The sequence below is a fragment of the Microcaecilia unicolor genome, chromosome 6 (assembly GCF_901765095.1).
Source record: "Microcaecilia unicolor chromosome 6, aMicUni1.1, whole genome shotgun sequence".
NCBI classification, from domain to species: Eukaryota; Metazoa; Chordata; class Amphibia; order Gymnophiona; family Siphonopidae; genus Microcaecilia; species Microcaecilia unicolor.
The window spans coordinates 13111603-13135892 of record NC_044036.1 but is presented as its reverse complement, the minus strand read 5'-3'; the positions used below and the strand labels follow the sequence as shown (position 1 = coordinate 13135892).

Below are 24290 nucleotides of genomic sequence, written 5' to 3'. Positions count from 1 at the left end.
TTAGGTCATCGTCGTCACCGCCCCCCTCTGTCCACCACCGGACCGGGCCCCCCTGAATTAAAATTATAGCGCCTCATAGCGCCTCACCTCGACCTCGCTCCATGTGAAAGAAGCGCAGCGGCGGCAGTCTGCAGATCGCCTCCCTTCAGGCCTTCTCTCCCTGTGTCCCGCCCTCGAGGGAGAGACTATCAGGTCTGGTGTAGCTCATGCTCATAAGCCCTGAACTGGGCCGCCGAGAGACTGGGCCAGGCCCGGGGCAAGGCCGCCCCCGGGGTCCCGCCCCCCTTAGGTCATCATCGTCGCTGCCCCCCTCCACCCACCACCGGACCGGGCCCCCCTGAATTAAAATCATAGCGCCTCACCTCGACCTCGCTCCGTGTGAAAGAAGCGCAGCAGCGGCAGTCTGCAGATCGCCTCCCTTCATGCCTTCCCTCCCTGAGTCCCGCCCTCGAGGGAGAGACTATCAGGTCTGGTGTAGCTCATGCTCATAAGCCCTGAACTGGGCCGCCGAGAGACTGGGCCAGGCCCGGGGCAAGGCCGCCCCCGGGGCCCCGCCCCCCTTAGGTCGTCGTCATCGCCGCCCCCCTCCACCCATCACCGGACCGGGCCCCCCTGAATTAAAATCATAGCGCCTCACCTCGACCTCGCTCCGTGTGAAAGAAGCGCAGCGGCGGCAGTCTGCAGATCGCCTCCCTTCATGCCTTCCCTCCCTGAGTCCCACCCTCGAGGGAGAGACTATCAGGTCTGGTGTAGCTCATGCTCATAAGCCCTGAACTGGGCCGCCGAGAGTCTGGGCCAGGCCCGGGGCCAGGCCGCCCCCCCCCTTAGGTCATCGTCGTCACCGCCCCCCTCTGTCCACCACCGGACCGGGCCCCCCTGAATTAAAATTATAGCGCCTCATAGCGCCTCACCTCGACCTCGCTCCATGTGAAAGAAGCGCAGCGGCGGCAGTCTGCAGATCGCCTCCCTTCAGGCCTTCTCTCCCTGTGTCCCGCCCTCGAGGGAGAGACTATCAGGTCTGGTGTAGCTCATGCTCATAAGCCCTGAACTGGGCCGCCGAGAGACTGGGCCAGGCCCGGGGCAAGGCCGCCCCCGGGGCCCCGCCCCCCTTAGGTCATCATCGTCGCTGCCCCCCCTCCACCCACCACCGGACCGGGCCCCCCTGAATTAAAATCATAGCGCCTCACCTCGACCTCGCTCCGTGTGAAAGAAGCGCAGCAGCGGCAGTCTGCAGATCGCCTCCCTTCATGCCTTCCCTCCCTGAGTCCCGCCCTCGAGGGAGAGACTATCAGGTCTGGTGTAGCTCATGCTCATAAGCCCTGAACTGGGCCGCCGAGAGACTGGGCCAGGCCCGGGGCAAGGCCGCCCCCGGGGCCCCGCCCCCCTTAGGTCGTCGTCATCGCCGCCCCCCTCCACCCATCACCGGACCGGGCCCCCCTGAATTAAAATCATAGCGCCTCACCTCGACCTCGCTCCGTGTGAAAGAAGCGCAGCAGCGGCAGTCTGCAGATCGCCTCCCTTCAGGCCTTCTCTCCCTGTGTCCCGCCCTCGAGGGCAGGACACAGGGAGGGAAGGCCCGAAGGGAGGCGATCTGCAGACTGCCGCTGCTGTGCTTCTTTCACAAAGAGCGAGGTGAGGCGCTGATTTTAATTCAGGGGGCCCCGACCCGGCGGTAAATGGAGGGGGGGTGGGTGGAGGGGACTGCGGAAATTTTGTCCCCCCCCCTGCCCCCCCCCCCTCTCGGCGGCCCTAGCCCTGAAAGTTTCCATGCTTTAAAACAGCAGAAGGCTTAATTCTACTAGTAACGTATTACATTGGTCTGGGCTCTGCAGAATCCCCAGTGGACCCAATTTTCACCCTCCCTAATGTCGATTTGACGCTGCATCTGCTGGCGGTTGCCTTCTTTTTATGATTCAACAATTTTTTATTGATGACGCACGTAAAATACATCTTGTCTCATGTAGCACATTTAACAATACAAACAGTTCACTTAAGAGCCATCAGTGTTTTATTAATCACACTCTTATGTTTCCCCCACCCTCCCCCCCTTCCACTGTTGCCTTCTTTCTATTTATTCCTTGCCCTAGCCTGGGTGCAGGTGTGCCAGGTTTCTTTGGAGGGGAGGGGGTGGGGGGGCATGTTACTACTACTACTATTTAACATTTCTAGAGCGCTACTAGGGTTACGCAGCGCTGTACAATTTAACAAAGAAGGACAGTCCCTGCTCAAAGAGCTTACAATCTAAAGGACAAATGTACAGTCAGTCAAGGGGCAGTCGAATTGGGGCGGTCTAGATAACCTGAAAGGTAAAAAGGGTTAGGTGCCGAAAGCAACATTGAAGAGGTGGGTTTTGAGTAAGGATTTGAAGATGGGTAGGGAGGGGGCTTCCCTGTGTTTTCTTATTTTGCTGACTTCTCCTGTAGCTCCGTTTGTCCCTCATCTGTTTGCAGCTGCAGATAACGTCTGCGGGGCATTTTTTTTATTTATTTGTCGCATTTGTATCCCGCATTTTCCCACCGATTTGCAGGCTCAATGTGGCTTACATTTGCCGTAATGGCGGTTGCCATTTCCGGGTAACAGGATTGCAAGTGGTGTTGCGTTGAGGTGCAGACATACATGGTAACATAGATGGAACATAACATACATGGAACAGTTCATGGTATATATATATATATATAAACAAAAAATGGTTTGGAAAACTCAAAATCAAAATAAAAATAGGTGTGTCACCCCTCTCAACTTTTAAATCCCTAATCAGGATCTATAATTACATATAACAAAAGAACCTCAAACCACCTCATGGACACCCATTGCTAATTTAGCTAGGTTTGCCATTCAAAAGAGGAGTAAAGTACTATCACTGGTTCAAGTGGGGAGAAGTGGAGAAAAAAAGCCAACCGAAAAAACTCAAATTTATTTGAGAAAACCGGATGGTCTAAAAACTCCTCACCCCTCCACTATCAAAAAAAGTTGAGATGGGTATACCTCCCCTATTAAATACACCCCCACTGATTATCCTTCACAGCCACCTGGACTTTGCAGCTACCTAGACTTTCACTCCCTGCCTGCTATTGTATTTCGAACCTGCAACGGTTTCTCATAACTGAAAAATCCAGTCTCACAACATTATGGTATTGCGTGAAGGTTCCTGAGTGACAATTGGATTATAACATTCATGGACAGATGCTTCATTTTGCCTTCCTACATTTCTCCCTTCTGCAACTTTTTCACTCCTCTTTGTATCCTGGAGGTTGTGCCGAGGTGTGTGTGTGTGTGTGTGTGTGTGTCTTCTAGTGAGCAGGCTGTGTTTCACTGGCATGAGGAGGAGGAGAAGGGGGGGGGGGGGGGGTGTCCTATGCTGTGACATCATTCTATAAAACCCAGAGAAGGGTACAGGAGCTCTGGGTGGTTGAGAAGCAGCTGCACTGACTGTACAGTCCCCTAACCTCTCCTCTGCTGCATGAAGCTGACATGGAGTAACTTTACGGACTGTTAATGCAGGGGCAAAGCCTACCTAATGCAGTTCCTGTGTCCCCTCTCTGCCCCCAGCTGGGATAAGTCTGCACTCAACAGCCTGTGTGGAACAAGGATGCTGGGAGATAATTGATGGTATGGCTTACTGTATTGATCGAGTTTGCATGCATAGGACAAGGGTAGTGTGAATATTCCTTTCTGAGGATGGTGGGAGCTGTGGGGCAAAGAAAGTAGCCATAGGTATGGTTTGCTTAAATATTTACAGGGATATATGCCTTCTCCTGGAATTGTCATCTGGAAAGAAAAACGGTTTCATTAATATCTGTATTCCTAAACTTGCTTCATTACCCACTTCGTCGTCAGCTCCGAACGTTGTCCTTTCTTGCACTGGTCGGGAGAGATTTCTGTATTTGGCTTGGTTGTTAAATAGATTTATTTAATCAGTTATTGCTTCATGCACTACCAGAACTGTTTTGCAGGGTAAGAGCAGCCCAGAGGGTGGGATATATGCGTATATCCACTTACCATTCTGGCTGTGTGTTTTCACCTCCTGATATACAATGTACCTTTCTTTGGAAATGACCTTGTCCTGCTTTCCACATATTCTGACTTTTGTCGGTCTCTGTCCTACCCTTTCCATTCCCTGAAAGGTCTGTTTTATTGTGGCTCAGTACAGTGCCGCAGGGACTTACTGCTGGAACTCCATCCGCAGTCTGTCCCTCGGAAACTGTTGCTTCCCTTTCTTCTGTTATATTCACGCTTCTCTCTCCTTTCCCAAAAAGACAGCCGAGCAAGGAGGGACACTTGTGCAGGAGAAGCAGATCTGGTGAACTCCCAATCGCACGAGTCAAGGGGACGGTGGTGAGGAGGGTGATCACTGTCCAGTCACTGGGCATTCTCGGGGCCAGCCGGCAACCACAGCACCTGGAATTTGTCTGCGGTCCAGATGGATAAGAGTAAGTGCCGGAGCGCTCTGCAAACACAGATCTTCCTGCTCTTGCCATAGGAGGGACCGGATTTTCACTAAGACAAGTCTTTCAGTTGTGTGTACAGTTCCTCTGCTACTCCCACAGTCGGACACGGTTCTGCTTTTACCTAGTGTCCTTTAGTCCAGCTGCAACTGCCAGGACAGAGGTGCAGAAGGACTTGGTACCGGCCCAGACAGACACGCAGCATGTGTTCTGAGAGCCTACAGTACCGAGCTCTCTATGAGTACAAAAGACAGCGCGAGGAGAATATTACCATGTTACCTGGGGACCTGCTAACGGTGTCTAAGATGCAGCTCCTCACTCTGGATTATAAGGAAGGGGATGAACGGTTTCCCAAAGGATGGCTGAACGGGGTGAACGAGAGAACGAAGGAGCGGGGAGACTTTCCGGGAACGTATGTGGAGTACGTCGGGCCGGTCAGGGTAGTGCCACCAACGCCCAAACTGAAGTGCAGACCCATTCCTCCAGCGCCCACGGGTGAGTACTGGCATGAGGGGTTCCATTTGCATATATCGGGGTGCACTACAGTAGGGTCTTTGTTCAACGAATTGCAAAAAACCAGCGAGGGGTGAGAGGAGTGCCAGGCTGCAGCAGGGCAGCGATATGTGGCATTTCTCGGGCACTTCTTTAAACGAGACCTTAGCAGAGGGAGCGCGCTCAGTCAGCTGACCCGTTATGTACTGTGCATCAGCACTGCAATTATATCATAGGAAGTCAAGAGATGAAGGACCAGAGGGGGCCCAGTAGCACTGAGAAGGTGACGTTCCTCCGATAACACTGAAGAAGGCCTCGGTTGGAAAGTGTACACAGTCTGTTTCGTCACATATTTAAAATATGTTTGGGGTCATGCGAGTGTGTGAGGGGTGTGTTTGACGGACATGGGATGGGAGATGGGCTTGTCTGTGAGAAATGGATGGGTCCTGGCATGTGTGTGTGTGTGTGTGTTTGCATGCATGTAATATGTCCAAAGACATGTGAGTATGTGAAGTTTGTGTCTTGACACATATGGTATGTACGTGTATTTGTGTAGGGCTGGGGGGTGGGGAGAGAGCCTCAGAGGTGGATGTGTCTTGGGAGGTGGTGTGTATGTGTGTATCAGCGGCGTAGCAAGGGTGGGGCAGGGGGGGCGGTCCGCCCCGTGTGCATGCCGCTGGAGGGGTGCAGAGAGCAGCCGCGCGGCTCTCGGCTCCGCTGTTTCCCTGCTCCCTCTGCCCCGGACAAGGTTACTTCCTGTTCCGGGGCAGAGGGAGCAGGGAGCCAGCGGAGCCAAGAGCTGCGTGGTTGCTCCCAGCAGCCAAGAATGCACCCTGTGTGTGTGTGTGTGGGGGGGTGTCATTGCGCCGGGGGGGGTGGGGGGGTGTATCAGCGATCCGCCCCGGGTGGCAGCTGACCTAGGAACATCACCAGGAGCATAGCTTGAAGTCCATTTTTGGAGGTTCCCAAAGGTGGGCTGATATTCTTTCCCCCTCTCTCCCCCCACAGCCACAGGCCACAATAAAATATTACCCTTGCTTATGGAGAAGCCAAGCTCCGCCAGCCGAAGGCATCTCCTGCCTGAGTCGCACCTGTGCTGAACGAGTAGCATTTATTTTTTTAATATTTATTTTATTGCAATGAACAGGAGCAGAAACAAACAGCAGCATAACAATACACAACCAGCCAGCTGAGCAAACTGAACAAGGAATGCTAGCGAGCTGAAAACAAAAGCCCCGACTGTCCTACCCAAAGAGGAAGAATAACCACAAAAATAGGCAACGAGATTCTGCCTCCCGCCATGTAAAGGATCGAAGACACGCACACCTCAGCAAACCAACCAACCATACACATGCCTCAAGTCTCGGACCCCAAGCAAACAGCCACCCTCTCACACCTCCATTTCCCCCCTTCCCCCCCCCCCACCGAGTGCCTGAAGTGGGGATACAGGAGATCCAGCCAAAAAGCAACATCACAAAGCCACATAGCCTCTCTTATCTATGTGGGTGGTATGTTGGTAGGTCTGAATTTCAAAAAGAGCCACGTCCTTCACGTGGTCCAGCCACTGCTGTAACGGCGGCAGGTCTTCAGACATCCATTAAATTAGAATTAACCTCTTAATCAGGAGAATTGCATTATATAAAAAGCATCTCTGGGGAACAGACAAGCCCTGTGCCTGCAAAACATCCTGCGATCCCAGAAGTAGGATCTAATAATACCACTCTGTCGTGCTCTGGACCATGGACGGCCCAAGACAATCTACCTCCTGAGCCCCCCCCCCCCCCCCACCGTCCAACATCTTTCCACACTCTCTCTGTCTACTCCCTCCCCCCAGCCACGGTCTGGCATCTCCCCCCTCTTCTTTCCTCAACCCCCCTCCCCAAGCCTGCCTACCTTATTTTTGTTGTGGAGGAGTGGCCTAGTGGTTAGGGTGGTGGACTTTGCTTCTGAGGAAATGAGTTCGATTCCCACTTCAGGCACAGGCAGCTCCTTGTGACTCTGGGCAAGTCACTTAACCCTCCATTGCCCCATGTAAGCCGCATTGAGCCTGCCATGAGTGGGAAAGCGCGGGGTACAAATGTAACAAAAATAAAATAGATACTATTGGAGATTCTACATGGAATGTTGCTACTATTGGAGATTCTACATGGAATGTTGCTATTCCACTAGCAACATTCCATGTAGAAGGCTGCGCAGGCTTCTGTTTCTGTGAGTCTGACGTCCTGCACGTACGTGCAGGACGTCAGACTCACAGAAGCAGAAGCCTGCGTGGCCACATTGGTGATCTGCAAGGGCCGACATCTAGTGGAATAGCAACATTCCATGTAGAATCTCAAATAGTAGCAACAGTGGAGGAGTGGCCTAGTGGTTAGGGTGGTGGACTTTGGTCCTGGGGAACTGAGTTGGATTCCCACTTCAGGCACAGGCAGCTCCTTGTGACTCTGGGCAAGTCACTTAACCCTCCATTGCCCCATCAGTAAGCCGCATTGAGCCTGCCATGAGTGGGAAAGCAGTGGCAGTGATCTCCATATGCTGTCCTTCCGCTGTCAGCGGTGTCTCTCCTGTACTGCAGTCCACCTCCAAGGAAACAGGAAATGACATCAGACAGGCAGCCCACAGTACAGAGGAGAGGCTGGTTCCAGCGGTAGGGCAGTGTATCGCTGCCACCGCTGACTTTTGAGAAACAAAAATGGAAGGTAGGCTGGGAAGGGGAGCTGAGGAAGGAAGGGGGGAAAGGTGCCGCTCTATAAGGAGTTTTGCCTGGTTCTCCCATGCATGTCGGCTGGTGGGGCTTGGCATCCTTGCCTCTCGTGAAAGCAGAGGGGGGCCAAGCCGAAGGTGAGGGGGCCCAGGCCCCCCCTCCCCTGTGGCTACTCTACCGGTATATACCAGTGCTTGCTGCAATAAGTTTCTTCCTTAGCTGATCTTGGCATCTCTCTGTCAGGAAGTGTTTTAAACAGATGGTATAGAGTCTCAACTAAACATGGTTCATTGCTTAGCCCTTCCCATTCCATAGAAGCACAAGCTCTCTTCAAACATCAAGCAAATAGAGGCTTATTCTTGAAACATGTTTCTCCTGGATGCTTGCCGGAGATCAGTCCAAGTCCTTATTGCAGACATTAGGCTGCCAGGGCTCTGGGACTGAGGAAGAACATTTGCTAGAGACGCAGAAACCAAACCCCTTAAACTGGTGGTGTTTTTGAGTCCACGAACGAAAAGCAAAACGGTTTAGGTTGTCTGAATTATTCTGGGATCAAACGTGTTTAAGTTCTTGTCGTGAACAGACTGTGCAGAATTGGCCGTAGAGTCTGGTCCAGGGGTTCGGCGGTAGCGCAGTGGGACCCAGAGAAGGTTCTCCACTCCCAGACTGTCTAGGACTGGGGGGGGGGGGGGGGTTGCTTTTGACAGTCTGCCAGGGAAGGTGTGGCAGTCATTGTGCACCTAGTGGCAAGATTTAGAGTCCATGACTGCAGAGTTTTGGAAGGAGCCCTGGTGTGTGTGGTACCGGCCCAGGACCATCACTGCGATGACTGGACTGGACTGTGTGAGCTGGAATGGGTCATAAGCGATGAAATCCCCTGGTAGCTGCAAACAAAAGCTCATTGTGCTTGAAAGTTCCAGCTCCCACCCCCGCCTTCATCTCCAGTGAATAGCAGTGACTCATAATGCCATCCATTAAGCCATATTTTCTCATAAATGAGATGATATTAATAATGTATGGCCAAGGACAGCTATCGCACAATTTATATTGCATGAAAAGGAATGCTAGAAACCTTTTTGAGCCCGTGTTGCCATGGAGAATGAGGGCTTCTCATAATGAGGACTTCAAGCAATGATCTGCCCCTATTAGACTACTGTAATTCTATCCAGAAGAGGCTTCCAGCAATGGCAACTTACGCTTCTGCAGTTGCCCAGAATGTGACCATATGACTGACTGATCACGGGCTGCAAAATGAATGATTGTGTTATTCCATTTTTTTGTCAGATTACTCTGGCTTTTGGTAAAGTTTCATATTTAGCTCATGTAAAGCATGCTTGGTTGGTTTGGAAAAGTTTACGAAATTTGACCTCCGATGAATTTGGTTCTAAGGAGTTATCAGCCTAGGCACAGTTTGTGCTCAAGGGATAAATGGCTTTTAGAATGCCTTTGTATAGTGCTGTTAGTAAGACTTCCACTCGATCATGTGTGTTTTCTGCAGTTTGGAGAAGAGACAGCTGAGGGGAGACATGATAGAGGCATATAAAATAATGAGTGGAGTGGAACAGGTGGATGTGAAGCATCTGTTCACGCTTTCCAAAAATACTAGGACTAGGGGGCATGCGATGAAACTACAGTATAGTAAATTTAAAACAAATTGGAGAAACTTTACCTTCACCCAACGCATAATTTGTTGCCGGAGAACGTGGCGAAGGCGGTTAGCTTTGCAGAGTTTAAAAAGGGGTTAGACGGTTTCCTAAAGGACAAGTCCATAAACCGCTACTAAATGGACTTGGGGAAAATCTACAATTCTGGGAATAACATGTATAGAATGTTTGTACGTTTGGGAAGCTCACCAGCTGCCCTTGGCCTGGATTGGCCGCTGTCGTGGACAGGATGCTGGGCTCGATGGACCCTTGGTCTTTTCCCAGTGTGGCATTACTTATGTACTTATGTCCTTTACTGTGGAATCAGATGCCATCAAAGATTAAGGGGAAGACCAATTTTTAAAAAATATAAATCCTTTTTATTGAGTCAAAATTACATTACAGAAGCAGCAACAGGGTAAACGTACATTGCATCATGTATCATGGGAGCATCAACCAAAAACTCTTGCTTTACAACCACAATGTTATTTACCTACATTTTGGATCTGCTACTATAATCACTTTTTCCCAGCGACGGTCACATTTATCCCATAGAAACATAGTAGAGGATGGCAGAAAAGACCAGTTGACTCACCCACTCTGACCAGTTATCCTTGACAATAGAAGGATAACTGGGCAAGCCGTAGAAGCTTGAGGGGAAAGAAAGGAGGGGTAAGAAATGGGGGACTTCTTAGCGAGAGGGTGCAAGAAACAGGAGGAAACAAAATAAAAGGTAAGGAACAGTCAAGAGGGAGGGATGGAGGGATTTAAAGAGTGAGAGAAGCAAGGGGTGAAAAGGGAAAGAAGCATCTCTAGGGAGGGAGGGGAAAGAGGAGAAAAGCATCGGGGGGGATGAGAGAGAAGCATTCTGAGAAAGAGGGAGGGAGGGGAAAGAGGAGAAAAGCATCGGGGGGGGGGGGGATGAGGGAGAGAAGCATTCTGAGAAAGAGGGAGGGAGGGGAAGAGGAGAAAAGCATCGGGGGGGATGAGGGAGAGAAGCATTCTGAGAAAGAGGGAGGGAGGGGAAAGAGGAGAAAAGCATCGGGGGGGGGGATGAGGGAGAGAAGCATTCTGAGAAAGAGGGAGGGAGGGGAAAGAGGAGAAAAGCATCGGGGGGATGAGGGAGAGAAGCATTCTGAGAAAGAGGGAGGGAGGGGAAAGAGGAGAAAAGCATCGGGGGGGGGGATGAGGGAGAGAAGCATTCTGAGAAAGAGGGAGGGAGGGGAAAGAGGAGAAAAGCATCGGGGGGATGAGGGAGAGAAGCATTCTGAGAAAGAGGGAGGGAGGGGAAAGAGGAGAAAAGCATCGGGGGGATGAGGGAGAGAAGCATTCTGAGAAAGAGGGAGGGAGGGGAAAGAGGAGAAAAGCATCGGGGGGGATGAGGGAGAGAAGCATTCTGAGAAAGAGGGAGGGAGGGGAAAGAGGAGAAAAGCATCGGGGGGGGGGATGAGGGAGAGAAGCATTCTGAGAAAGAGGGAGGGAGGGGAAAGAGGAGAAAAGCATCGGGGGGGATGAGGGAGAGAAGCATTCTGAGAAAGAGGGAGGGAGGGGAAAGAGGAGAAAAGCATTGGGGGGGGGATGAGGGAGAGAAGCATTCTGAGAAAGAGGGAGGGAGGGGAAAGAGGAGAAAAGCATTGGGGGGGGATGAGGGAGAGAAGCATTCTGAGAAAGAGGGAGGGAGGGGAAAGAGGAGAAAAGCATTGGGGGGGGGATGAGGGAGAGAAGCATTCTGAGAAAGAGGGAGGGAGGGGAAGAGGAGAAAAGCATCGGGGGGGGGGATGAGGGAGAGAAGCATTCTGAGAAAGAGGGAGGGAGGGGAAGAGGAGAAAAGCATTGGGGGGGATGAGGGAGAGAAGCATTCTGAGAAAGAGGGAGGGAGGGGAAAGAGGAGAAAAGCATCGGGGGGGATGAGAGAGAAGCATTCTGAGAAAGAGGGAGGGAGGGGAAAGAGGAGAAAAGCATCGGGGGGGATGAGGGAGAGAAGCATTCTGAGAGAGGGAGGGAGGGGAAGAGGAGAAAAGCATTGGGGGGGGGATGAGGGAGAGAAGCATTCTGAGAAAGAGGGAGGGAGGGGAAAGAGGAGAAAAGCATCGGGGGGGATGAGGGAGAGAAGCATTCTGAGAAAGAGGGAGGGAGGGGAAAGAGGAGAAAAGCATCGGGGGGGGGGATGAGGGAGAGAAGCATTCTGAGAAAGAGGGAGGGAGGGGAAAGAGGAGAAAAGCATCGGGGGGGATGAGGGAGAGAAGCATTCTGAGAAAGAGGGAGGGAGGGGAAAGAGGAGAAAAGCATTGGGGGGGGGATGAGGGAGAGAAGCATTCTGAGAAAGAGGGAGGGAGGGGAAAGAGGAGAAAAGCATTGGGGGGGGATGAGGGAGAGAAGCATTCTGAGAAAGAGGGAGGGAGGGGAAAGAGGAGAAAAGCATTGGGGGGGGGGATGAGGGAGAGAAGCATTCTGAGAAAGAGGGAGGGAGGGGAAGAGGAGAAAAGCATCGGGGGGGGGGATGAGGGAGAGAAGCATTCTGAGAAAGAGGGAGGGAGGGGAAGAGGAGAAAAGCATTGGGGGGGATGAGGGAGAGAAGCATTCTGAGAAAGAGGGAGGGAGGGGAAAGAGGAGAAAAGCATCGGGGGGGGGATGAGGGAGAGAAGCATTCTGAGAAAGAGGGAGGGAGGGGAAAGAGGAGAAAAGCATCGGGGGGGGGGGGTGAGGGAGAGAAGCATTCTGAGAAAGAGGGAGGGAGGGGAAAGAGGAGAAAAGCATTGGGGGGGATGAGGGAGAGAAGCATTCTGAGAAAGAGGGAGGGAGGGGAAGAGGAGAAAAGCATCGGGGGGGGGGATGAGGGAGAGAAGCATTCTGAGAAAGAGGGAGGGAGGGGAAAGAGGAGAAAAGCATCGGGGGGGGGGGTGAGGGAGAGAAGCATTCTGAGAAAGAGGGAGGGAGGGGAAAGAGGAGAAAAGCATGGGGGGGGGGGTGAGGGAGAGAAGCATTCTGAGAAAGAGGGAGGGAGTGAAAAGGAAAGAAACATTTCTAGAAACCAAGAAGACAGCAAAAAGAGGGAGAGACAAGGAGGGACGGGTAAAAGGAAAGAAGCATCTGTATTGAGAGTGAGAGGGAACAGCTTGTAGTTGGGGGGGGGGGGGGGCAGGAAAGGGAGAGGTGGCAAGGGGGAAAGAACTTCTCCTGGTAAAGGAATAGAGAGATGGTGTGAAAGATGTGGTGATTTAGAAGCAGTATAAAGAGGCAGGACTGTAAAAGGGTACAAGGAATGTGGAAATGGGACAATGGAGAAACTGAACATGGAGGATGGGATGCTGGGTAGAAGTTAAGAGAAAGAATAAGGGCCTACAGTAAGTGTCAGTAGGGGTAAAGGACTTTGGGCTGGTGGTAAAATGAGAACCAAGGGAAGGTAGATGAAGATTTGGAGGTGGCGAGTACAAAAAATAGAAATGGAAGACTAGGGAGTGAATGAAAGAGGGAGGAAAGGCTGGCAAAGGACAGAGAGAGAGGACAATGGGAGGACTAGGAAGGGGTAAACGTGGGAGATTGAAAGCTTTTATGTACGTGAGAGGTGAAAAGATGGAGACTGATGATAGAAGAGGAAAATAAGAAATAGTCTAAGTAGGAATGGAGAAGCAGAAGAGGGAGAAAGATGAGGGGGAAGACAGATGTTGAGAAGGAAGGGAAGAAGACAGGAAGAGAGAGAAGAAATGGAAAAGAGACACTGATAAAAGAATTTAGGGAAAAAACTGACACAAGGAAAGTGGAAAAGAGACTGGAGCTAACCCAGTTAGAAAAATAAAATGCCAAGACAAAAAACCCGAAGGGATTCTTTTACTCAGCTGCAGTAGCAATAACGCAAGCTTACCACAGCTTAAAAAGCACTACCGCTGGATGTGCTCAGGCGTCCTGTGGTAGTTTGGGGATCAGCCCATGCTACCCACACGCTAAAAAATAGTAGGTGTTTTCTGTGCTAATCGATTAGCGCAGCTACATCACTGCAAGCGAAACGATTAGCATGTGGTTAGCATATGAGTCCTTACCGCCTGCAAACAGGTGTCGGTGAGGGTTACTCGCTAATGTCCATGTGCAAATGGGGAAATTAGCGCATAGACATTAATAGGGAAAATGGGGACAGTTTACTACCACACTAAAAGTGGTTTCAGCGCACGGGAAAGACCCATGCTAGGGATTGCGTAAGCCACTTTTTAGCGCGGCTTGATTGGCTTAGTGATTGGAATGAGTCAGCTTTGGGAAACGTGCAACTTTTCTGGTTTTGTATATTTGCGTTTCTCTTTCTTACCTCTTAGGGATTTCCATTCCAGTTTCTGTCTGCATGTTTTTGCTTCTAATGTTTGGTCCCCTCTGGTCTGTATTAGGTGATCCATCTTGTGCTTATTTGTCAGAGGTGAAGGATTCTCGTAGTGTGTAATGACTGTGTAAGAGTCTGTAACAGTCCAGCTTGTCCTAATTTACATTCTATGGCCATCAGAATTGCATTCAAATCGTGTCAGGGGCGTGTTAAGGGTGAGATCTGGGCGTTCCTAACGCTTGGACGTTTTTCTGCCATAATGGGACAAAACAAAAACATCCAGGGGTTATAAGTTCAGCGTTTTGTTCTAGAGCTGTTTTACTAACGAATAAGCCACAAAAAGTGTCTTAAATGACCAGATGAGCACAGCAGGAATAAAGGAACGACACCCCCTTACTCCTGCAGTAGTCACTGACCCCCTCCCACTCTGCAAAGATGTAAATGAAACAGTACATATGAAACCTTCAGATGTTATGGCCAGTCCTATTAGAGCAGCAAGCAGGCTCCTGGAGTAGCCTAGTGGTCAGTGCAGTGAACTGCAGAGAAGGGAACCCAGGCCCATAATCCACTCTAACTATTACACTCGTGGTGGAAACTTTCAGCCTCCCCAAAACCTACTGTACCCCAGTGGCGTTCCTTGCCTGGATGGCACCCAGGGCGGAGCGCTGATGCCCCCCCCCCCCGGGTGCAGCGCGCCCCCCCACTAAATTACACCTTCCCCCCTCCGGCGAAATGACCCCCCCCCGGGTGCACACCACTGGGGGGGGGGGTGCCGCGGCGCGCGCCTGCTCCGAGTAACCTGTTCCGGGGCAGAGGGAGCTGCAGCGAATGAGCAAAGAAGTTTAGCGAACTCGGAGCAGGCGCGTGCCATGGCACCCCCCAGCGGCGTGCACCCGGGGCGGACCGCCCCCACCCTTGGTATGCCACTGCTGTACCCACATATAGGTGACACCTGCAGCCATAAGAGCTATTGTAGTAGTGTGTAGTTTCAGGGCTGTGCCTAGGGTCTCCGGCGCTCCCCTGCAGTTGGCCCTGCCGGCGCCCCCCTGCAGATGGCCCCACCGGCGCGCCCCCCCCCCACAAAACGATCGCTACACTACCCGCCCTCTTCTCCCCAGATCCTTTTCCTTTTTGTTTAAATTTACCTCTCCGGCGCGCGGCAGCGTAGCGTTAGTGAGGAGGTGGCGCTCCCCCACCCCGACGTGTCTTCTTCCCTTCGCTCAGTGTCCCGCCTTCTTCTGACGTCATTTCTGACGTCAGAAGAAGGCGGAACCGAGCGAAGGGAAGAGACTGACACGTCGGGGCGGGGGAGCGCCGCCTCCTCACTAACGCTATGCTGCCATGCGCCGGAGAGGTAAATTTAAACAAAAAAAAAAAGGACAAGGATCTGGGGAGAAGAGGGCAAGGTAAGCATGGTGCAGCGGGGCGCCCCCCAGAGGATGGCGCCCTCCTTCCATGCTTACCTCGCTTACCGTGTCGGCACGGCCCTGTGTAGTTTGATAAAGTAGGTTTTTTGCAGGTTTTGAAGGGCTCACCGTACAATATAAGGGGGTAACAGTAAGATGTCTACCTGGGACCTTTTACGTGAAATCCACTGCAGCGCCCCCTAGGGTGCCCCACTGCTCTCCTGGGATGTCTGTGTGGCCAGTCTACTAAGAAAGCTGGCTCCTCCTATGTCCCAATAGCTTGATTTTGTGTGTTTTTCACTTGGGGTGGGGTTTTTTTTTAATGGTCCAAAAAGATAGATGTACTAAGCACAATATCCTCTAGGAAAAGACGTTTTTCTGACTTAGAAACGGTCATTTCCAGTACTTGATTTTTTAACGTTTTCAGCAAAACACCCAAAGTCGGATTTAGACGTCATATTGAAAATGCCCCTCCTAGGGTAATAGTTACAGTGTTGTCTTTTCATTAGCAGCATTGCTGCAATGTGACTTCTGATAGATAGGGCTATTTTGATGGGTGTTTTTTTTTTGCAAGGTCTTGTTTTATTTTTCAAAGCATCTAGCAATGGAAGGAGTGTGTGTTATTCCTAAGGTGCAATCACTATTTGAATATATTTTTATGTGGAAAATTATAAATGGAATATTTGCTCCATTGTAGGGTACTTTGGGTAGGAGCGTGTATTCATCAGTATGCATTTGGTTGATATAGAGGGGCATAATCGAACGGGGGCGCCCATCTCTAAGGACGGCCCCGTAAAGGGACGTTCCCAACCGTATTGTCGAAACAAGATGGGCAGCCATCTTTCGTTTCGATAATACGGCCGGGGACGGCCAAATCTCAACATTTGGGTCGACCTTAGAGATGGCCGCCCTTAGAGATCGCCGACATTGGTTTTTCGCCGATAATGGAAACCAAGGATGGCCATCTCACAACCGGCCAAATCCAAGCCATTTGGTCATGGGAGGAGCCAGCATTTGTAGTGCAATGGTCCCCCTCACATGCCAGGACACCAACTGGGCGCCCTAGGGGGCACTGCAGTGGACTTCACAAATTGCTCCCAGGTGCATAGCTCCCTTGCCTTGTGTGCTGAGCCCCCCAACCCCCTCCCCCCAAACCCACTACCCACAACTGTACAACACTACCACAGCCCTTAAAGGGTAACGGGGGCACCTAGATGTGGGTACAGTGGGTTTCGGGTGAGTTTTGGAGGGCTCCCATTTACCACCACAAGTGTTACAGGTAGGGGGGGATGGGCCTGGGTCCGCCTGTCTGAAGTGCACTGCAGTACCCACTAAAAACTGCTCCAGGGACCTGCATAGTGCTGTGATGGAGCTGGGTATGACATTTGAGGCTGGCATAGAGGCTGGCAAAAAAATGTTTTTTAATTTGTTTTTTGTTTTTTTTTGGGTGGGAGAGGGTTAGTGACCACTGGGGGAGTAAGGGGAGGTGATCCCCAATCAGTTCGGGCACCTTTTCAAGGCTTGGTCGTGAACAAAAAGGGACCAAGTAAAGTCGGCCAAATGCTCGTCAGGGACGCCCTTCTTTTTTCCATTATTGGCCGAGGATTTGCTTACTTTATTTATTTTTTGTCTATTAGATTGTAAGCTCTTTGAGCAGGGACTGTCTTTCTTCTATGTTTGTGCAGCGCTGCGTATGCCTTGTAGCGCTATAGAAATGCTAAATAGTAGTAGTAGTAGTAGTAGAGGATGGCCCTCTCTTAACCACGCCCCTGCCCCGCCTTCGGTACACTGCCGACACGCCCCCTTGAACTTTGGCCGTCCCTGCGACGGAAAGCAGTTGAGGATGGCCAAAATCGGCTTTCGATTATGCCAATTTGGGCGCCCTTCTCCTTCGAAAATAAGCAGGATGGATTCCTAAATCATTTCTGTGTATGTGAATTATTTGTATGCAGATGTACAATTGATATGCACAAGTGCAAACGATTTTAGCATGGATACAAAGCATGCATTTACAATGTGTGGAACAAGTTGGAAAGTCTGCAAATGAACCAAACTTATTTCTGGCTGTGGACATGCCTATTTCTCAGGAAATATGTCGTGTTTATTACAGAATTGGAGGTCCAGGGTTTTTATTGAGATTCTATCCAGTCCTATAAACATCATTCCCACATAACAGAATTTGTAGAATAAAGCTATTAATTATATTGGCAGTTTTACTGGGTGCTGAATCTGGCTGGGAGGGGCTATGCATAGAAAACTCTTGGTCTTAGTCTTGTAGCTAATTTAAAGGCAGGTGGGGAGTGGGCTGTGATGTGTAGAGATGTCACTGGACCCTTTCATACCTTACTTGCCCTCAGTTTGCTACCCCTGAGTTCTCTGTCAGGAGACGCCACTGCTTGGAATCCTTATCAGTCGTGTTCCAGCATTCTGAATTAGTTGGAGCTGTTGCAAAATCCTTGTGGTTTTACTGTTGTAAAGGGTTCATAGTAATCTAGGTATGATGTCATCACGGCATGGCCCACTGTGATCAAACTCATCTTCTTGATAAATGGAGAGAGATTTCTTCATTGCCACAGGTGAGAGAAGTAATTTTTTTTTTAAGTTGACTGAATTTGCAGGATTAAAGTTATCAGTGAGTCTAGCACTGTTGCAAGATTCCCGACTTGTGATTTTAGGAAACGTTCATACTTTCCAGACGGTACTTTGAAGTCAGGTACCTGTCCACTTTGTTAGGAGGGAAAAATAATGAAGCAGATCAGTAGAAGATAAACACAAATTTATTGAATGAAAACCAAATAATATAATGAGCCCGACACAGGCCGTGTTTTGCCCAGCAGGGCTGCGTCAGGGGCTATAAAAAAACAAATAACACATAATTTAAAAACCAATGTAAAACAATATATATATATATATATATATATATATATATATATATATATATATATCAAACATATAAACGGCGAGTGACCATACTCACTCGCAAATGCGCAGTAGACTTCCCTCTCTGTCCCGCCCCCGCGTCAATGCGTGATGAAGGGGGGGCAGAACAGAGAGGGAAACTGCGCGAAGGGGAGGGAACCGCCGAGGTTGCCACTGCTCCCCCCCCGAGGTCGCCGCCACTGGTACCGCCCCCGGAGTCGCCGCCGCTGCCACCACCCCTCCACCTGACCCATCTCTTCGCTATTCAACTTACATCTCCGGAGCAGGCAGATCAGCTGAGCTGCCATTGGCCTTCCTTCCCTGCCTGTGTCCCACCCTTGCCGACGTTACATCACACGAGGGCGGGACATAGGCAGAGAAGGAAGGCCGACGGGAGCTCAGCTGATCTGCCTGCTCTGGAGATGTAAGTTGAATAGCGAAGAGACGGGTCGGTGTCAGTGGCGACTCAGGGGGGGGGGTACCGGCAGCGGCGACCTCGGGGGGGAGGGGGCAGCGGCGACCCAATAGCCCATTTTAACAGGCTCAACGGCTAGTATATATATATATGTTTCTTCAATATAAATCAAAAAAATTACATATATGTAATGACATATAATATGAAAATATTAGTAATTTCTGTTGTGGGAGTTCTTTTAATAATATTCTTTTAATGAAATTCTTTAATAATGTTTTTTTGAAAAACTATTTTCAAGAAAAATAACAATTGTTTTGAAAAATTAAAATATTTTACAATACATTATAAAGATTTTTTGTGCGTATATATAAAATCATGATATTAGCTGAGTCTTAATATGTAGGTGAGTTTTTATACATTAAATTTTTATATATGTAATTTTTTTAATTTATATTTTTATTTATATTGAAGAAATACACCCTAGCATTACTGTATATTGTTGAGATGCTTTCACGTAGTAAAGGGCCACCAAAGCAGACATCATGTTATAAGAATCAGGTGCTCAACATTCAGTTTCTATTTATAAGTACAATGGGTTTCTTTAAATATTAAACCTGGGAGCATTTTACATCTTTTTTTCCTATGGGTACATCAAAAGAGAGAGATAGTAAATGGGAACTTGCTCCTTTTGTTTTCTGGAATGCAGTGGTTTATTATAAAAATACACTTTATATTTTTTATCACTGCTATTTAAGCCAGGTATTGAATAATGAGGGAAGTGCTACCTTCATGCAAAAGTCCAGAGTCATTCTAAATGTGCCAGTTCTGTTGTATATATTTATTTCTACTTAAAGTCTGTTTGGATGTATATGCAAGCAGCACACTATTAGCTGCCAAGTTCACACAAAGTTAATTATTTTCAGTGGAAAATAAATCTGTTGGCTGCTTGCTAAGTGAATATTCCATCTCTGTTTCATTATTACTACTAAGTATTACATATTTGGGGCATCTGCTTAAAACTTGGATGGACAATACATGTCTTTTTCTGCCATCATCTACTATGTTACTATGGTCTTAATTCATTTATCCAGACCTTACATGCACATGGTATTGCTTTTTAAACCTATCAATAGAAATCAAACAAAATAAAACATGGAAAAGAAAATAAGATGATACCTTTTTTATTGGACATAACTTAATACATTTCTTGATTTAGCTTTCGAAGGTTGCCCTTCTTCCTCAGATCGGAAATAAGTAAATGTGCTAGCTGACAGTGTATATAAGTGAAAACATTCAAGCATTACTATGACAGTCTGACAGGGTGGGAGGATGGGGGTGGGTCGAAGGTATGCATGGGGATATCAAAGCATATCATTGATATTCTAACAGGATGGGTGTGGATAATTGAGGGGTGGGGTGATCAACAGAGAAATACAGCTTTATGGTTTATAATGGGCTAGGAACCCCAGATCCTTGTTAAGTCCTTTCTGTTGGGTGTTAAAATATTCAATCATTCTGACTTCAAAGGTCTTACGTTCTTGTATGGTTTTAAAGTTACCTTTCAGGATTCTCACTGTGAAATCACTGGTACAGTGTCCTGGCTCTGTGCCCAAAGGCGAAACCTAAGGGTGGTTGCACAATTAGGTATAAATTGAGTTGTTTGTGACAACTACTGATCTGCACATCTGCTGTCTACAATTTTGGAAGATGAAAATGGGGAAATAAAAATTAAGTTTTGGATGTACTCTGTAGAAGTTGTTTACTTTTGCAGTGTGTGAATGGATGTCTGTTCTGCGGTGTGTGCATGTGATAATGTTTCAATAACTGTCTATACTTACGGTTAAGATTTCTGAACATGTGGCATCATTAAAGGACAGATTTTTAAATGCCCAGTCGGGTATATGTGTGAATCTCAACCTTCTTAAATGTTTCAGACATAGCCATCTACTTTCTCCCATGATGTTACTGAATTCTATTATTCTGTCTCACTGTATTTTCAAATGTAAGCCACATTCAACCCAAGTTTGCTTGAGATAATGTGGGATATTGTAAGCTCCTTTGAGCAGGGACCGTCCTTCTTTGTTTATTTTGTACAGCGCTGCGTAACCCTAGTAGCGCTCTAGAAATGTTAAGTAGTAGTAGTAGTATTACATATAGCAGTGATTTAACCAGAGCTGAGATTGTGATGTCATAATGCCTCATTCCACCAATGCCTAAGAGCCAACCTCATCAGTGATGTCACAATGGCTCGACTGTCCTATACTTGGGCCACTTCCCCCCTTAGTGTGAAGAGTTTCAGTCTCTGGTATCCAGAGCTGAGATTGTGATGTCATAATGCCTCATTCCACCAATGCCTAAGAGCCAACCTCATCAGTGATGTCACAATGGCTTGATTGTCCTATATTTGTCTCACTCTTATCTATTAGATTGTAAGCTCTTTGAGCAGGGACTGTCTCTCTTTGTTAAATTGTACAGCGCTGCGTAACCCTAGTAGCGCTCTAGAAATGTTAAGTAGTAGTAGTAGTATTACATATAGCAGTGATTTAACCAGAGCTGAGATTGTGATGTCATAATGCCTCATTCCACCAATGCCTAAGAGCCAACCTCATCAGTGATGTCACAATGGCTTGATTGTCCTATATTTGTCTCACTCTTGTCTATTAGATTGTAAGCTCTTTGAGCAGGGACTGTCTCTCTTTGTTAAATTGTACAGCGCTGCGTAACCCTAGTAGCGCTCTAGAAATGTTAAGTAGTAGTAGTAGTATTACATATAGCAGTGATTTAACCAGAGCTGAGATTGTGATGTCATAATGCCTCATTCCACCAATGCCTAAGAGCCAACCTCATCAGTGATGTCACAATGGCTTGATTGTCCTATATTTGTCTCACTCTTATCTATTAGATTGTAAGCTCTTTGAGCAGGGACTATCTGTCTTTGTTAAATTGTACAGCGCTGCGTAACCCTAGTAGCGCTCTAGAAATGTTAAGTAGTAGTAGTAGTAAAAAAAAAAATCCTTTATCCTCCATATTTTAAGACACCAGCTCACGGCTCTAACACAAGGTTTCTGCATTGGCCCCTTTGTTACTCTTTAAAACTTGCTCGCTAATAAGCCTCGTGGATTCTCTTTCAGATGCAGCAAAAGGAACTGACTTCTCAGATGTAAATAATCAAGGTGGGGGAACAGAAGAAATGGGGAGAGGGGGTGAGAATTCTCTACTGTTTCTGTGGTATACAGTACAGTCAGCAGTCTCATGTTGATGACATGTGGAGGAGTGGCCTAGTGGTTAGAGCTCCGGTCTTGCAATTCAGAGGTGGCCGGTTCAAATCCCACTGCTGCTCCTTGTGATCACCAGGGAATGTGGACTGTGAAGTTTGACTCGGCTATGGTTCTTACTGTGCCATGCAGTGACCAGGAAAAGTATAGCATTGGAAGCACCTGTGTGGTGAGCTGCATCCTGTTTAGTACTTGGTGTACACCTGACATAGGGAAGCAGGAAAAGCACAGGGTGACTGTGTGATGGTTCTCGGCAGGAAGGAGAGGGGACCAGAGAAGGAAACTAGTATTTTTAATTAGGAGGTGTGCGGGGCAGCCCTCATTCTGGCATCCTGATCCTGCAAGGCCCATCAGATCTGAAACCTGAATTCAGACAGAGTTGCCAAAGAATTCTAGCTCAGTAACGACCCTTTTAGCCCTGCCCAGAATACGAAAATACCAAAATACGAAAGTGTGACACCCCTACTAGAGAAACTACACTGGCTCCCACTCAAAGAACGAATCACGTTCAAAGTATGCACCCTAGTTCATAAAATTATCCATGGGGATGCCCCAGCCTACATGTCAGACCTAATAGACCTGCCACCCAGGAATGCAAAAAAATCTTCTCGAACATTCCTTAATCTTCATTTTCCCAACTGTAAAGGTCTGAAATGCAAGCCTCTACCTTCTCCTATTTGAGCACGCAACTCTGGAACGCGTTACCACGCAATTTGAAAGCGACCAACGAACTGGCCAACTTCCGTAAATTACTAAAGACTCATCTCTTTGAAAAGATATACCACAAGATCAAAACATGTAAAAATCTCTAAATATACCCAGAAACTTTGTAACGTGCCTAATGTCTTATAATGTCTTCTGCTATACCACTATCTAATATTTCATGACCATGTAACCCAAAATCCTTCTGTAAAACCAAATGTATATCCTCCTCTCAGTGGGGTACCAAGGGGGTGGGGTGGCGCAGCGCGTGCCTGTTGCCCTGTCTCAGTCCGAGAACGTTCGCAATTCGCATGTGTTCACTGCTCCCTCTGAGTCTGCCCTGGAACAGGTTCCTGTTCCGGGGCAGACTCAGAGGGAGCAGTGAACAAATGCGAATTGCGAACTTTCTCGGATTGAGACAGGTCAACAGGTGCGCGCCGCAGCACCCCCCCCCCCAGCGGCATGCACCCGGGGGGGGGGTGTCATTTCGCCAGGGGGGGAGGGGAAAGAGGTGTCATTTCGCCAGGGGGGGGCGCGCTGCACCCAGGGGGGGGGGGGCGCATCGGCGATCCGCCCCGGGTGTCAGCTAGGGTCGGAACGCCACTGCCTCCTCTCATTTCCAGTAATCAAGATGTATTGCAAGCCACATTGAGCCTGCAAAGAGGTGGGAAAATGTGGGATACAAATGCAATAAATAAATAAAGATGTAGCTGCTTGGAGGATGACAGGAGAGGGAGGTGTTTTCTTCAATTTTTTCCCTTTCCCTACCTCTCGTCTACCCTAGTGATAATCTTTTTGGCTGGGAGTATGGACTGCAGTTCCCTCAGAAGCCCAACATAAATGCACTATCAAGCTCACATTTTTCTACTGCTGATTCAGGGTTTCCCTGTCCCCAGAGGCAGGGCCGGTCTTAGGCGGGGGCGACAGGGGCAGTCGCACAGGGCCCCGCGCTCCTAGGGGCCCTGCATCTCTAGCACATCTGTCCTCCTCTCTGGGAACAGCTCCCTGCGTCTACATTTCACTAGAGAGCATCAGGCAGCGGCAGCGATTTTCATATCCCGTCAACTGCCGAGCCCAGAGCCCCCTCGCCGTTGTGTCCCTCCCTCTTTTGATGTCACTTCCTGCTTCCACAAGGGCGGGATGCAGCAGTGAGGAGGCTGTGGGCTCGGCAGTTGACGGGATATGAAAATCGCTGCCGCTGCCTGATGCTCGCTAATGAAATGTGGTAGATGCACGGGGTGAATTGGGGTTCCAAGAGCTCTAAACCTCCTTTTAAACTCTGATAAATTATGGCTTATGGTGGCGGGCGCGGGCTGGGGGGGGGGCACAGAGGGATGGACAGGGGGCCCCACTAAACTGGTCTGCACAGGGCCCCACAATTGCTAAGACCGGCCCTGCCCAGAGGATTTATAATCCAACTTTGTACTTGAGGCAATAGAGAGTTAAGACCACAGTGGGATTTGAACGCTGCTGGTCTCCCTGGTTCACAACCTGCTGCTCTAACCACAATGCCACTCCTCCACTCTCTTAAGCTGTGCCTTTCATTCCAGGTTTCCTTATCCTGGGGGCTCTGTGTGCTTTTTAAAATTTTTTTAACAATACATTTATGTTCCGCCATATACCTTTCGGTTCAATGTGGATCACACATTTAAAAAGACTGGACATTTCCAGGGATAATAAGATGTAACCTAGCGAAAAAACAGAATATCTCTAAGTTATGTATTCCATTTAACGTTATTTAACATATCTTCCTTCCATGCATCCTTAGTCCCTGGCTAGATTTGCAATCCTGCATTTTGTACTGACAAAATAGGTTACGAAAGAGGACAAATGCTAGAAGGATTTGCTGTTTTAAAAAGCGGGACAGACTTGTGTCCCTGACAGATCGAAGTTAGCTGAAATGTATTAAACCCCATTGCTTGCAGATGCAGCCTCTCTCTCTCTCTGCTGATGTATGGGTCTAGCAGAGCGCATAATGCTGGCCAG

General features: G+C 48.8%; 1 protein-coding gene across 1 annotated transcript in view; it reads left to right on the top strand.

The window, feature by feature from the left end:
- Positions 1-3439: 3439 nt before the first annotated feature.
- The window catches only part of LOC115471738 (phosphatidylinositol 3-kinase regulatory subunit gamma), a 614503-nt gene continuing 593652 nt past the window's right edge, over positions 3440-24290 (top strand). Inside the window, exons 1-2 of the mRNA XM_030205540.1 lie at positions 3440-3609; positions 4257-4940. Coding sequence (XP_030061400.1) covers positions 4649-4940 — 292 coding nt within the window. The 5' untranslated portion in view covers positions 3440-3609; positions 4257-4648. The remainder of the gene's footprint in view (positions 3610-4256; positions 4941-24290) is intronic.